The sequence below is a fragment of the Adiantum capillus-veneris genome, chromosome 20, assembly GCF_014529385.1.
Source record: "Adiantum capillus-veneris isolate H3 chromosome 20, ASM1452938v2, whole genome shotgun sequence".
Classification (NCBI taxonomy): Eukaryota; Viridiplantae; Streptophyta; class Polypodiopsida; order Polypodiales; family Pteridaceae; genus Adiantum; species Adiantum capillus-veneris.
The window spans coordinates 59,669,293-59,682,362 of NC_140950.1; the positions used below are offsets into that span (position 1 = coordinate 59,669,293).

A 13,070-nucleotide genomic window follows, 5' to 3' on the forward strand; every position below is an offset into this window, starting at 1 on the left:
TGAGGATTGCACATGGACTGGCCATCTTGAATGGCCTCCAGAGATTTCCAGCGTCGAGTAGGTTCACTTCTTTTCCTCATAGCCATGGGGCTAGCACAGTGGATTATGTTTTGGCTCAGCCCAGTTTCATACCCTCTATACAAGACTTTACAGTCGGGCCTTGGCCTATTGGGGTAGCAGTAGATCATACCCTCCTGACGTTTATCGTCTCGTGCAAGTTCAACACAACTCGACTAGCACTAACATCTACGCATACCCAATACACTTTTACTCTGGAGACTGATTTTGTCTACATGGATGGTATCTACAGACGCTTATGCACTGAGGATCCGGGGACACCTCTAGGGGAGATCACTTATATATTAACAGAGACACTACAGGATGTGGCAGTAGAGGCATACCCACACACTGAGCCTGAGCAGCGACGACGTTCTAAGAGCATACTCTAGAGTAGCTGGTTTGATGAGGACTGCAGAGAGACTAGAGCCTGACTTCAGAGGGAGGTACTTCTAGGAGTCATTACTGACGGGTAGTCACGGATTGCTTCTCGGCGTTTGGTACGACGGAAGAAGAGGGCGTTTCTAGCTCGACTAGGGAAGGATCTATATCAGTTGTTTTTGAGCCAAGATTCAGGCGAGACATGGACACTCTTCCATGAGCACTCTCCCCCACTAGTCATCACTTTTACGGAGGTATGGGGTTTGTCAGCATCATCCCTCTACACAGTCTCGGGGCAGCCACCTCTTCTAGATCCGTCAGAGCCATGCCCACACACATGTGCTTTCTTTACCGCCGAGATGGTAAAGAAAGCCATTGATAGGATGAAGACCAGGAGAGCATTGATCACGATGGCCTGGTAGTAGAGCATTTTATACATGCCAGAGATCTAGCAGTGACGTTCAACCGTGCCATGTGCGAGGGCCTACCTACTATCGTACCTATCTTCAAGTCAGGAGATCCTATGGAGCCTCGAAACTACCGCACTATCATGATTGGACACACATTGGCACGGTTGTACGCATCCATCCTTGAGTAGCAGTTGAGTAGATGGGCAGAGAGAGGGTGTACGGACAGCTAGAGAGGCGGGTTTCAGGAGAGGTTTCTCTATACTTTATCATATTCCGACACTCGGAGCTATTATTGAGGAGGGGAGGTCAGGTGAAGACGTCTCTATTGTTGCTTTGTGGATTTCTGCAAAGCCTTTGATATGGTGCCCAGAGCTAGATTGATGCGTAGAGTGCAGGAGATAGGGGTACCCAAAGAGTTGATTTGGGGCATCATGGCTCTATACAAGTCAGTAGTGGGGCATGTACGCACTCCAGAGGGGATTTTTGATTTGGTTCACTCCACTATTGAGGGAAACAGGGCTGCTCGCTATCTCCTACACTATTTGGCATGTATGTGGATGAGGTTGCTAACTACATTGAGAAGGATGAGGATAGACGAGCACCGTTGGCAGGGACATGGATCCCACTATTGTTATACGCCGATGATATTGTGTTGATTTTTGACTCCCCAGAGGGGGATGCAGTGTCATGTAGATGCTTTGTGTCACGATTGTGACTAATATACATCATATACATACACTCATGAATGCAGATACGCGAAGTGCCATGCCAAGAAGGATCCCTACGCATGGTCACACCCCTTTACCCAAAAGACATGCCTCTTCGCCAAAAGCCACACTCCTTCGACGACTGGTGACACCTCTTCGCTCTACGGGTGCGACTCTTCGCCCAATGGCTACAGCTCTTCGCCGAAAGAATGTGTCTTTACGTCTAAAGTCGCATCTCTTCACCATGAGACGTGTCTTTTCATTTGTTTCTCTTCGTCTCCTATATAAGGAGCCTATTGTACTCAGTTTTCAAGCATTTGTTCAATCAATCGAACACACATTCAGTCTCTTGAGTCTTAGTTTGATCTTAAGTATGAAGTTTAAGTCTTAATTATAGGATTAGCACCACTAATCCTCACAATGGTATCAGAGCCAAAAAAATTCCCCGGACCTACAGGTTGTGAGCCTCTCACCCTAGCCGCTACACAGTCACCCCCTCCCGTCGTTGCATGGAAGCCGAAGAACGGTGGTGTATGCACACATATCGGCACGAGGTAATCTAAATTTACTCGTTTTCTAATGCTATAAATAATACAAAATACAAGGGACAACAGCATGGCCATGTGTGCGCGTACTGGTCATGCTCGTGATTCTGGATGGGGCTATTTGAAGGGATGTGCCTTTTCGAGCTCAAGTTCGTACCCCTTCGTATGAAAAGCCACCACCCCTTGCGGGATCGCATCCCTTCCTTCCCGAGGCTACCCCTAGCGCACCCCTTTGCTGCCCTTGTGCACCCTTTTCCTGCTGTTGGGCTGATTATTCAGCGCATGCTGGGCTGCTGCTTCTGAAAAAGCTGGGCTGTTTACTCTACACCTGCTTGGCTGAACTTTTCACGTGCCCCTTTGTCGATGCTTGCACCTCTCTGCGGAGAGCCATGCCCTTTTGCAAAGGGCTGGCCTAATTGCTGAAACTCTGGGATCTGCTGAAAAAGTCCTCGCTGGATGCTGCAAACTCTCTACGCACCTTTTCGTTGGGTTTTTTACGTGAGCAGCCTGCCACCAACACCTATTAGAAATACTTCAAATTTATTAAGCCCCAGAGTGGCTGGCCAAACTTGGCTGGCTGCCCCAAATTTAACCGTGTGAACAATTTTTTTAATCATACAAACCAACCAGCAGCGTGGAAAAAAAAGAAACACAACATTGGCTCCTTGCCTCTCTCTTGCGTGCATTTTGACCCACAGCCATGGTAGACGATCACACCTAGGTGCCTATTTCGTATCTCTCATATATAGACGAGGTTCCGGAGGACAGTTTGCCAGAGAACCCCTTTCCTCGAGATTATCATTATTCCCGACACTCCGCCGACGGACACAGAACCTGGAACAGATTCTGGAACCAATTCTCGAGCTGACGTATGTACCAATTCCAAGCCGGAATATATTGGTCGCATGTTCATAGCGAGCTCCTAGTCTCGGATTACACACCTGTCACTCGCTCCTGAGTAGACACCTCCCATTAATGAGGTCGAGATCTCCATGTCGACGTCCCGGGAAGAAGATGGTCAGCAGGCGCAGATGCTTGCCCTTCTAAAAGCCCAAATGGAAACTATGCAACAGACTTTCTCAGCTAGTCTTGCTTCCATCAACACTTGCTTGGACCAGTTGCAGATGCAAACCTCTGATCGACCAAATCGGAGGTTTTGCAGCCAAAATTTCCTCAAACAAAGCATGGTTTCTCAAAGACAACTAGACACAAAGTACCTTCGTGCGAGCAACAAAAGTATCAGCATGAATATTCTTGGAAATGTTACAGTTCTTAGCAACCAACTTCTTATTGGAATCATCAACAACAACAGCGACAACATGAAGCTTCCAAAGGATCATTAGCCGTATCGAGATGGGCTTACTTAGTGGCACATATATCCGACCCTAGTCGAGTACTCGATCAATGCCAGACGCTGGACAAGTTCCCCCTCGTGAGCCATGCCCTACATTTAAGTCTTTCTTGTTTGATGGTGGTACAATTGAAGATTTATTGATCCTTCCCTTGTGCAAGAGGATCCTTCAGAGATCTAAGAGGCAACAGCTCCCTCGACCTCCCCCTTCTCAATTGGAAGCCTTAATACCTGCTGAGAAAGCTGAAGATTCAGACGATTCTGGTTCTTGTGTGACATTGGACAAGCACATAACCCCTTCTATGGCCGTGATCCAGGCAGAAAAAATCGCCTCATCACCGCCCTTGCAAAATAAAGTCTTTGTCTCTGAACACATACCTAATGCAGTGGTGAATGATAATTTTTCAAACTTGAAGACACCAGTCCTTACATTCAATGGTATAATGGATTAATCAGATGCAGACTCTTGTAGCATGACTTTAGTCGTTGCAATTGAATCTTTGGACACAACTTGTTCCAGGGATAAACCTTTACAGATGGATATACCTTCAAACACTACTCTGTCCAGTCTACGACATCCCTTCAAGAAGATTTTTATGTTTTAGACAAACCAATGGAATACCTTGCAAATTTTCAACCAATGGTCATCACTCAACATAAACCTCAAGTCATTTTGCCAATAGTTTCACTTGAAGAAGATAACGATTCAATCTTTTATTGAACAAAGCTCGAAGTTACAAAAGACTTTGACAAAGGCACTTATCAAGTTGCATATATAATCAGTTTTCAGTTTTGCAAAATAGTTATGATCAATAACAGTGCCATGACGTTGGAATTAACAGAAAGAGCTTTGGATGCAGGAGCACTACATAAATACATTTCCTTCTCCCAGAATTTCTTCGACTTCCTTGAGTTTTATTTAAAGAGGGAGGGAATGTCACGATTGTGACTAATATACATCATATACATACACTCATGGATGCAGATACGCAAAGTGCCATGCCAAGGAGGACCCCTACAGGGCTAGAAAAATACATTTTTCCTAACCGAACAAAATAAGGGAAAAATTGAAATTCTCCCGGTTTTTAGGTCAAAATTTGAAGCTTATGCCGGTAATTACACTAAAACTTGTGTAAATTTGCCGGTTTTCTTAAAGGCAAGCTCAAAATCTAACCAGGATTTTATAATTTCAGCCGGTTAAAATACACTAGACCCCGGTTCTTTTCTAACACTGGACCCCTACGCTTGGATGGTCACACCCCTTTGCCCAAAAGACATGCCTCTTCGCCAAAAGCCACACTCCTTCGACGACTAGTGACACCCCTTCGCTCCATGGTGCGACTCTTCGCCCAATGGTTGCAGCTCTTCGTCGAAAGGATGTGTCTTTACTTCTAAAGTCGCGTCTCTTCACCATGAGACGTGTCTTTTCATTTGTGTCTCTTTGTCTCCTATATAAGGAGCCTATTGTACTCAATTTTCAAGCATTCATTCAATCAATCAAACACACATTTAGTTTCTTGAGTCTGAGTTTGATCTTAAGCATGAAGTTTAAGTCTTAATTATAGGATTAGCACCACTAATCCTCACACTTTGTATACATTTGCCCATGATAGTGGATTGTTTGTTAACTTGGGGAAAACCAAGGTTATGGTGTTTAACACCATACCATAGTGGGTCAGGAGGTCAACACCCACTTTTACATATGGCCAGGAGATGGTGGAGTATAGAGATGCATGCACCTATCTTGGGGTAGTCTTCAGTGGACTGGTGTTTTCATTGAGGAGAGCAGCAGAAACTAGATTGACGAGAGCTTATGCAGCCTTGGGAAGATTGGAGAAGATGTGTTCGCAGGTTTAGTTTCAGGAACCTCGAGCAAAGCTGTGGCTTTTTGACACTCTAGTGGCTTCAACTATGCTTTATGGGGCTCATATTTGGGGACCCTCAATGGACCCACCATGGCAGATCTATGGATGGAGATGTATGGAGAGGCCTCTAGTCTCTATGATCTCTCGGCTGATTTGGGCTAAGGCCTCAATGCCACATGAGATTACTCGAGCCAAGCTCTCCCCCCCCCCCCCCCGGTAGTCGAGGCCCTTACTAAATCAATTTCCTTCATGTATATGGGACCTCCCCAGAGACAGATATGCTTGGCTAGCCCTCGAGTCATCCCGATAGCTAGTGCTACAGGGGGACACAGCATGTTGGTATGGACAAATGACATCATGGTTTCAGTCACATGGCTGTAGCATGGGATAGACTGCCTCCATTCCGGTACTCCTTGGATGCACCCTCCCTTTCTCTCACACGGATAGAGATCACTAGACTTATACGTCAGGATTTGATTCAACTAGATACCAGAAGCAACAGCCGATACAAGAGTATCTTCTCCAACTAACAGAGGATGGATATGTGATCAGGCCGTCCTATATGGACACTCATCCTATGGGATACAATGTGCTATTGATCAGATGCACACATCATCGCATCAGCTAGAGATTGAGACTGGCAGATTTAGGAGAGTACTAGCAGAGGCCAGGATATGCCGGTTGTGTAATATAGAGCCAGAGACAAAGTTACATCACATTTGTCATTGTCTAATATACTATGAGATACAAGGCCGCTTTCATTGTCTATTCAGAGAGGGCTTTGGACCGTTGGCTAGAGTCATGAGATATCGGGATCAGAGATGCCTCGGGTTGTTTTTGCTAGAGCTGCGCAGACACGGGGAGAGTCTCTTGAGGAGACAAGGCAGTGGGAGACATTCACAGAGGGAGATCACTGACTTCTTCAGAGTAGGGACTCAGCAGCCAGATGAGCATGCTTCACAGCGGACTTCAGAGCCCACTTATATCAAAGGTATACTAGTGGATAGAGCCACTGAGCTCGGGAGAGCTAGACGCCCACATCTATGAAGGCGACCACGACATCGACGGAGGCTCCATTAGAGGATCGGGACTATTCTAGCACGATATGGGAGATGCCCAGTATGACTATTTACATAGGCGGACATTGACAAAGCTCTTCAACGACTGATGCAATACTTTCCCGGACAACGCCCGATGCCGGGTATCCTCGGGCATTGATGATGATGATGATGATTCTAGTCTGATGATTTTAGTCTTTCACTATACTTCATTTTATTTTTGTACCCAGACATTGGATTAGATCCACAAGGATCGTATCAGTTTGGTCTCATAGGTCATTTTGGCCTTTTGAAGACGTTTACTATAACATTTCATTTCATCTCTCTCTCTCTCTCTCTCTCTCTCTCTCTCTCTCTCTCTCAGGTGTCCTGCCTCTTTCTACCTCAGTGATTTCTCTTCTCCACAGTTGCTTTGTATATGTATGTAGCATTTTTATCTCTAGTGTCGGAGTATCTTATCGGACCCGAGGTGTCACTGGATTGGAGGCCAATTTTTCTTCATTGTATCTTCCGTTGCCTATTCTGACAAGTAAGGTGTAAGGTGCCCCTTATGGTCCTTTTTTTTATAGGAGAGTGGTGGCCTTCTGTAGCATGGTCCTCTCTCTAGAATAAAGCTATTACAATTTTTGAGAAACAGCCAACAGTGATGTTGATTTCACGTTTTTAGTGTGCTTCTCTGCTAAAACCTTACTTACTCTTGCATGTAAGCCAAATTACCACTGCATGGTTAGAGAAAGAGAGTTGACGGCGCTTAAGAAGTCATTATTTACAGAAGGTTCCTAAGCTTCATGAGGATGAGATGCATGGGGTCCATGTGCAAGAAAGGTGATTAGGCTTAACTTGAAAGTTCATGATGCTCAAATGTAACGATAGACATGGGCACTCTTTCTCGCAGAATATACCCTGCTGGAAAGTTTCTGAGCATACGTTGTATTCGTGTCAAACTTGAGAAGGCTCAAAAAGATGATATATTTGGTACCACATGTTCATGAACCGGAAAGGATAGGTTCTACTCCGGTTTTTTTCAGTTGACGTGCTGAATGTTACCTCCCTTTCTTTTGAGAATATATATGGTAAATACCTCAAGGGAAGTGATGTAAAAATAGGTCGTGTAAGTAGCTAGCAGCAGCTGATATTCTGCATGGTCTCCAAAATATCATCTATTTTTGTTGCAGTTCACGGCTTGTCCATTTGCCAGAGAGGAAAAATCGCTGTGGTTGCTGTGTTTGTCAATGGGGGAATGCAGGGGCAAAAGGTTTGTTCTGAAATAGTTGAGTTGGAGACTTTGTGGCCTAATGTCAAATCTAGATTTAAGTAAGAATTCTGTTGGCATCTTTGCCTAGAGAAGGGATACCCTAAGCAATAAGATCGATTTGGTTGTCTCGATTGCAATCTAGGTTCCTGAAGTTTTTTTCTGTTACTCTCTAGGTCCATTCAAGAAGCTAAATTGGTTAGAAGTTTTTCAGGAATGAAAAGGACTTGAGCAAGCGACAAGACATGGTTCTGAGTCTTCGTTCCAGGATGAATCAGATGTCAAACAGCCTAAATTCCTCCCAAGCTTCTAACAGGTTAGTGATTTATTCTAAAGTGTCCATTTTCCAGCGACGTAGTTTAATAGCTAATAGCACAGAATATTAATCTTATGCTTGTGTGAATAGAGTTTGAAGTATGGGAACCAAGTCTTTGCGCTTTGTCTATCCTTGTTGTGCATGACTTAAAAGTCATTTTTGAAACATGAGAAGGGAGAAAACAGAGACTGTTGTTTTGCACGCATTGGTGACTGTGGTCGGTGCTTTGGATGGAGTTTACTTTAGTTGGGATGTCTTCAAGTTCCATTTTATGGACAGTAATAACAGATGCTCCTTACAATATGGAAAATTATGCATTGCCTTTTGTGATAATGATCTACAAGATTTCTAGGCAGCTACACTCCTCTCAATTCAGTACAGGGAATGCGCAAATGGGTTCTTTTTGAATTTTGGAGATGGTAATTAAGCAATTTCATTGCATGGTCCTACATGTCAAAAGTTCATTGCAGGGGTCAATAGCTATGATAGGAGTCAGGTAAATCGGTTGGCGCAACAAGACTCAAGTAGAGTTTTGGAATAAACAGAGTACATCACTTAGCTCGGCCTCACACTAGTACTTTTCTTGGAAGCTTTGAACGTTCTGGTTGGACTGAAGAAATAGCGTGCAGTTTTTTCATGTTGGTTATTGCATGGTTGTATGGCTGTCATTAAAGCTATGGGTATAATTGTCAATTTATGTTCGCAGGAGTAATCTATTGGGTCAGGATGGGAGAGGGGAACCTAAAGAGAACAATAGAACAACAGGCCTAGATAACTCTGGAATTGTTGGTCTTCAACGACAGATCATGCGGGGTAAGTGCAGATAGTCTGTTTGTGTTATTGCTTGTTGCACCTGTAGCCTCCATGTTTTACTACCCTAATGGTGTTGTTGTAAACTTTTGCATCTTATCTCCCTCTTTTTAAAAGACCGCATATTATTTAGGCATATGTACTTCCAAGATGCCTCCCTTCATGTGATTGGCCCTTACCAAATGCTGATGGATTGCCTGAAACTTCTTATGTCTGATATGACAGAGCAGGATGATGACCTTTTGAAGCTCGAAGAGACGGTGACAAGCACAAAACACATTGCCTTGGCTGTAAATGAAGAGCTGGATTTGCACACAAAGCTTTTGGCAAGTATATCTGGTCATGATTAGAAGTATATGTATATTTTATCGATGTCAAGGTGGGAAGACTCTTGTGAGCTAATTTGAGTTCTGCACTTTCAGGATAATTTAGATGACGACACAGACAGAACAAATACACGACTGAAGGTCGGTTTAGTAGCGGGCAGTTTTTTTTGTTTCTATTTCTATAACTTTAATAGATCAACATGTGAACTAAGCGATCAATTTCGTGCTCGTATCAGGCTATGCAGAGGAGGCTAGGCGTACTGGGGAAGAAGGCAAGCAGTGGGTGTTCAGTGATGTGCCTCATCTTGATGGTTCTTCTGATTGTGATACTAGTCCTTGTCATAATTGCGTTGATCCGATATTTGTGAGGTATACTAGCCCTCGTCATAATTGCGCTGATTGGGTACTTTGTGAGGTGTCTTTGTGCGAGCAATAGGATTGATGGTGAGGTTTCAGTATGTGGCAGCTGCTGAGGTCTCCCCCCTTCGGAACTGACAAGCTGCTGCTGACTTCTAAATTGACTGCCGGCATTTTTTTTTCTGGTTTGACAAATAAGTAATGCATGTAATCATTGTGTATTAAGATTCTACCAAAGCCGCCGCAACATCGATCATGGTCGGTGATGCAAGAGGAAGTTGTAAGATAGCGTGTGTGTATGCTATGGGTTTCTTGTTTGGAGGACCACCTTTTATCAAGGTTGAACTACTTTTTGCCTTCTGTGTAAGCAAAGATTGGTATCAGGTCTGTTAACCTGAATACCCACCAAGACACGAGACGTCTTATTTTGTGACATTTGTCTTGAATTAGAGTAATGGACTAGTTTTTTCTTCGGCTTCTTTTATCTAGTTCTTGAACATTGCAGTCTTGTTTTAACTCGATCATTTTTTAACGATTTTTATTGCTCAACATGAATCAATTAAGCATTGTAGTTTATGCAGAAACAGTAGCACTAAGCGGTGCATTGCCTAGCTAAGAGTTGATTAAATTCGTGCTAATCAACCAAACTATGATTTTACATTCCATTAGTATTGTGATGTAATCCTTCAATGGACATTGGTTAGATGTGATACCAATGTCTTGAACTAGAGTAATGGATCATTTTTTCTTCAGCCTCCTTCAATTAGTTTTTGAATTTTGCGTCTCGCTTTAGCTTCATCATTTTTTAACCATCTCTGGTGCTCAACATGAACTGATGAAGCAATGTAGTTAATGCAGAAACATAAGCACTAAGCTGTTTGAACTTCTGCTCTAATTTGCGTTGCCTAGCTAAGAGTTGATTGAATTCATGCTGATCAGCCAAACTATGATTTTACATTCCATAAGTAATGTGATGAAATCTTTCAGTGAACATTAGATGTGATACTGGTGTTCTGGAAAAATAATTTTCCAAACCATACACAATTCCTCTTTATGCCTCAAGGAAAATTGAGTTTTTTAAACACACTTTTATATCATTTCTTGTGAACAGAGCCTCATTTTTGAGGTGCGCCCTCTCTAGGTTGGTCGTCGGAAATTTTATCGTCATAACTTAATCCATGTATCAAAGAGAGGTTGCAGTGTCCTCGATGTTAGTCGAGGCTTCATGTCTTATGAAATAATCCTCCTAAAGATTCTTATGCCTTTGGGCCATCCACTTTGTAAAACCATTTTTAATTTTAACACAAGTTTGCCCACGTGATAGGCTTTTCCATTATATCATGCCACCATGTAAGCACCTTTCTCCAATGGTGTGGAACTATCAAAATCTTTCATCCATGTAGTTTGGCATGATGAGCAAAGTACATAGTTCATTGGTAAAGAGAGATCCTATGGCCGTGGGGTCATAGGGTTGCCATGATGCCCATGTAGGTGCCCTTTGTTAAGTATGGAGCTTGTTTCACCCTTTGTAAAAGCTTACCAAAAAATGCACATTTTTAAGCCCATTGTTATGAAGAGAAGCCATCATGCATGATAAAAATCACTACTCGAATAATTTTAGCGGGACAGTGGCCAAAAGGTGACCAAGTATGCCCAATCGGTGGCCAGTAGGTGAAACTTGATGTTTGACGCATCAGTGGGTCCGAGCAAGTACGAGAGGAGAGACTTCAAGGAGGTGTAGCTAGCGCATGTGAACGCCCCCCCCCCCCCCCCCCCCCCCCCCCCCCCCCCACCACACACACACACACACACACTTGGATGAGTGTTCTAGGACGTAGCCAGATAAGGGAGAAAGAACTACTCGAAGGGTCAACTAGGAATCGTACATACTACTAGGGGCTATCCTTGTGGATGGATTTTTCCCAACACCTTGAGGGATCGAGTGCTTTGATCTTCTTATCATAGTGGCTCTTCACCATAGCTTTGAATAATTGAACTTGTGCAATACTTCAACTTTGTGTTTGATGTACTAGACCCAACAATACCTACTCTAATCATGAATAAAAGTGGCTAGTGCCTACATCGAATGATTGTCTTGGTCTTAGGTGTACGGCAATCTGAATGTATGGTTGAAGTGGACTAATTGACCTTGAATTTTATCATGAAAACTCATTTATGTCCTAAAAGTATTTTTCATCTTAATTGGGTCACTTAAGTCCGAGGTTAATAAAAGAGAACAAGTGAAGTTGATTTAAGTGCATATGGACCAGCTCGATGAAAGGCTTGGGACCAAAAGGAGAGAAGTCCATAAAAGAGTAAGGGTAATTGTTGTTTAGTTATCTCAGTCATAGATACATATAAAAGAAGTATGGATATATCTCGAGCAGCCTTGATCAAAGGTACAAGACAAAGGAGATTATCTAGAAAAATTATAGGAGTCTAAAAATAGAAAGTAGTTATGCTAAGTTCAAGTAATAAAAATAACTCTTTACACTCCAAGTATGAAGTTTGGAAAGCCTTAGGATAAATTTATAACTTTGCCATGAATAGTGTAAATTTAGCGGATCTAAAGTTAGCAGGTTTTAGAATCAACTTGACGGCACCTCCAAAGCACTGTGCTTGCACACGAGATTAAGCTTTAAAGCGCAAGGGTGAGTTCTATTCTTACCAAAGTTTGTCCTGATTTAGCAGGTAGGCTCTAGTTTGGTCAGCTTCATAAAGCCTCCAAAGATTTGTTGCACCCAAGATAGTTAAATTAAAGGGTAAGTTTATGGTTTTTATTAAATGAACTCGTATGAGACCCGCGCGTTGCTGCTGCCAAAAAGAAGGTACACTTCAATTGTCGCAATCTTTGATCTCCTTCTTTCCTTAGTGGCGAGTAAATTTCTATGATTTTCATGTAAGCTTTTGGAGCTCTACAATACTAACAGTTCAAACCACCATCCTAACTACTTTCAATAGGGCAATGTTTGACAACTCATAAGGTGTAGACATGCTGCTCTAAACATTCACATCAACCACGTATAACCCTGTCTTTTGGATCAACACTCTATCATTCAAAGAGAGAAGTCATCTTGGACTCAATGCTCTTTATCAATTTGTTGTCCTTTTCAAGTACACCACACCACTAGCACCTAGCATACTTTCTAACAACCATGTTGCAAAAAAGCCTCGTCATAAATTCTATTCTTAAATATATCCACTACTTGCAAAATTCACATCAACCAAGTACAAACAAACCTGTCTTTTTGATCAATACTCTATCATTCAGAGAGAGAAGTCATCTTGCATGGAATGCTCTGTATCAATTTGATTCTCCTTTGCAAGTACACCACACCTATTGACATACATCCTGATCAATATGTGAGTGCACCTATAATACTTTCTAACCAATGTGTTGCAAAACAAATCTCATCATAAATTCCATTCTCCAATATATCCACTACCTGTATAATTCCCAATGCCAATAGGCATCTTGAGAAAAATCCCTTTCCACATTGGCGGATAACGGCCCAATGCGTTTTGGCCTAGCCATGTCCATGTCCTTGTGGCTCGAGCATCCACATTGCCCAATGTCCTGACACACATATTGCTCCCATACATTGTGTTCTACTATGCATACATTTAGTGTGCTA

The 13,070-nt window shown here is 42.8% G+C and overlaps 1 protein-coding gene across 2 annotated transcripts in view; it reads left to right on the top strand.

Annotated features, from left to right (window-relative positions):
- Positions 1-9,914, top strand: part of LOC147432578 (syntaxin-52-like) — a 62,029-nt gene extending 52,115 nt beyond the window's left edge. Inside the window, exons 2-7 of one of the 2 annotated variants that reach the window (XM_086492459.1) lie at positions 7,841-7,942; positions 8,649-8,755; positions 8,978-9,078; positions 9,175-9,219; positions 9,315-9,447; positions 9,535-9,914. In XM_086492459.1, coding sequence (XP_086348585.1) covers positions 7,841-7,942; positions 8,649-8,755; positions 8,978-9,078; positions 9,175-9,219; positions 9,315-9,446 — 487 coding nt within the window. In that variant the 3' untranslated portion in view covers position 9,447; positions 9,535-9,914. Of the gene's footprint in view, positions 1-7,840; positions 7,943-8,648; positions 8,756-8,977; positions 9,079-9,174; positions 9,220-9,314 lie in introns of both variants that reach the window. The other variant, XM_086492458.1, reaches the window with a different exon arrangement.
- Positions 9,915-13,070: the final 3,156 nt, after the last annotated feature.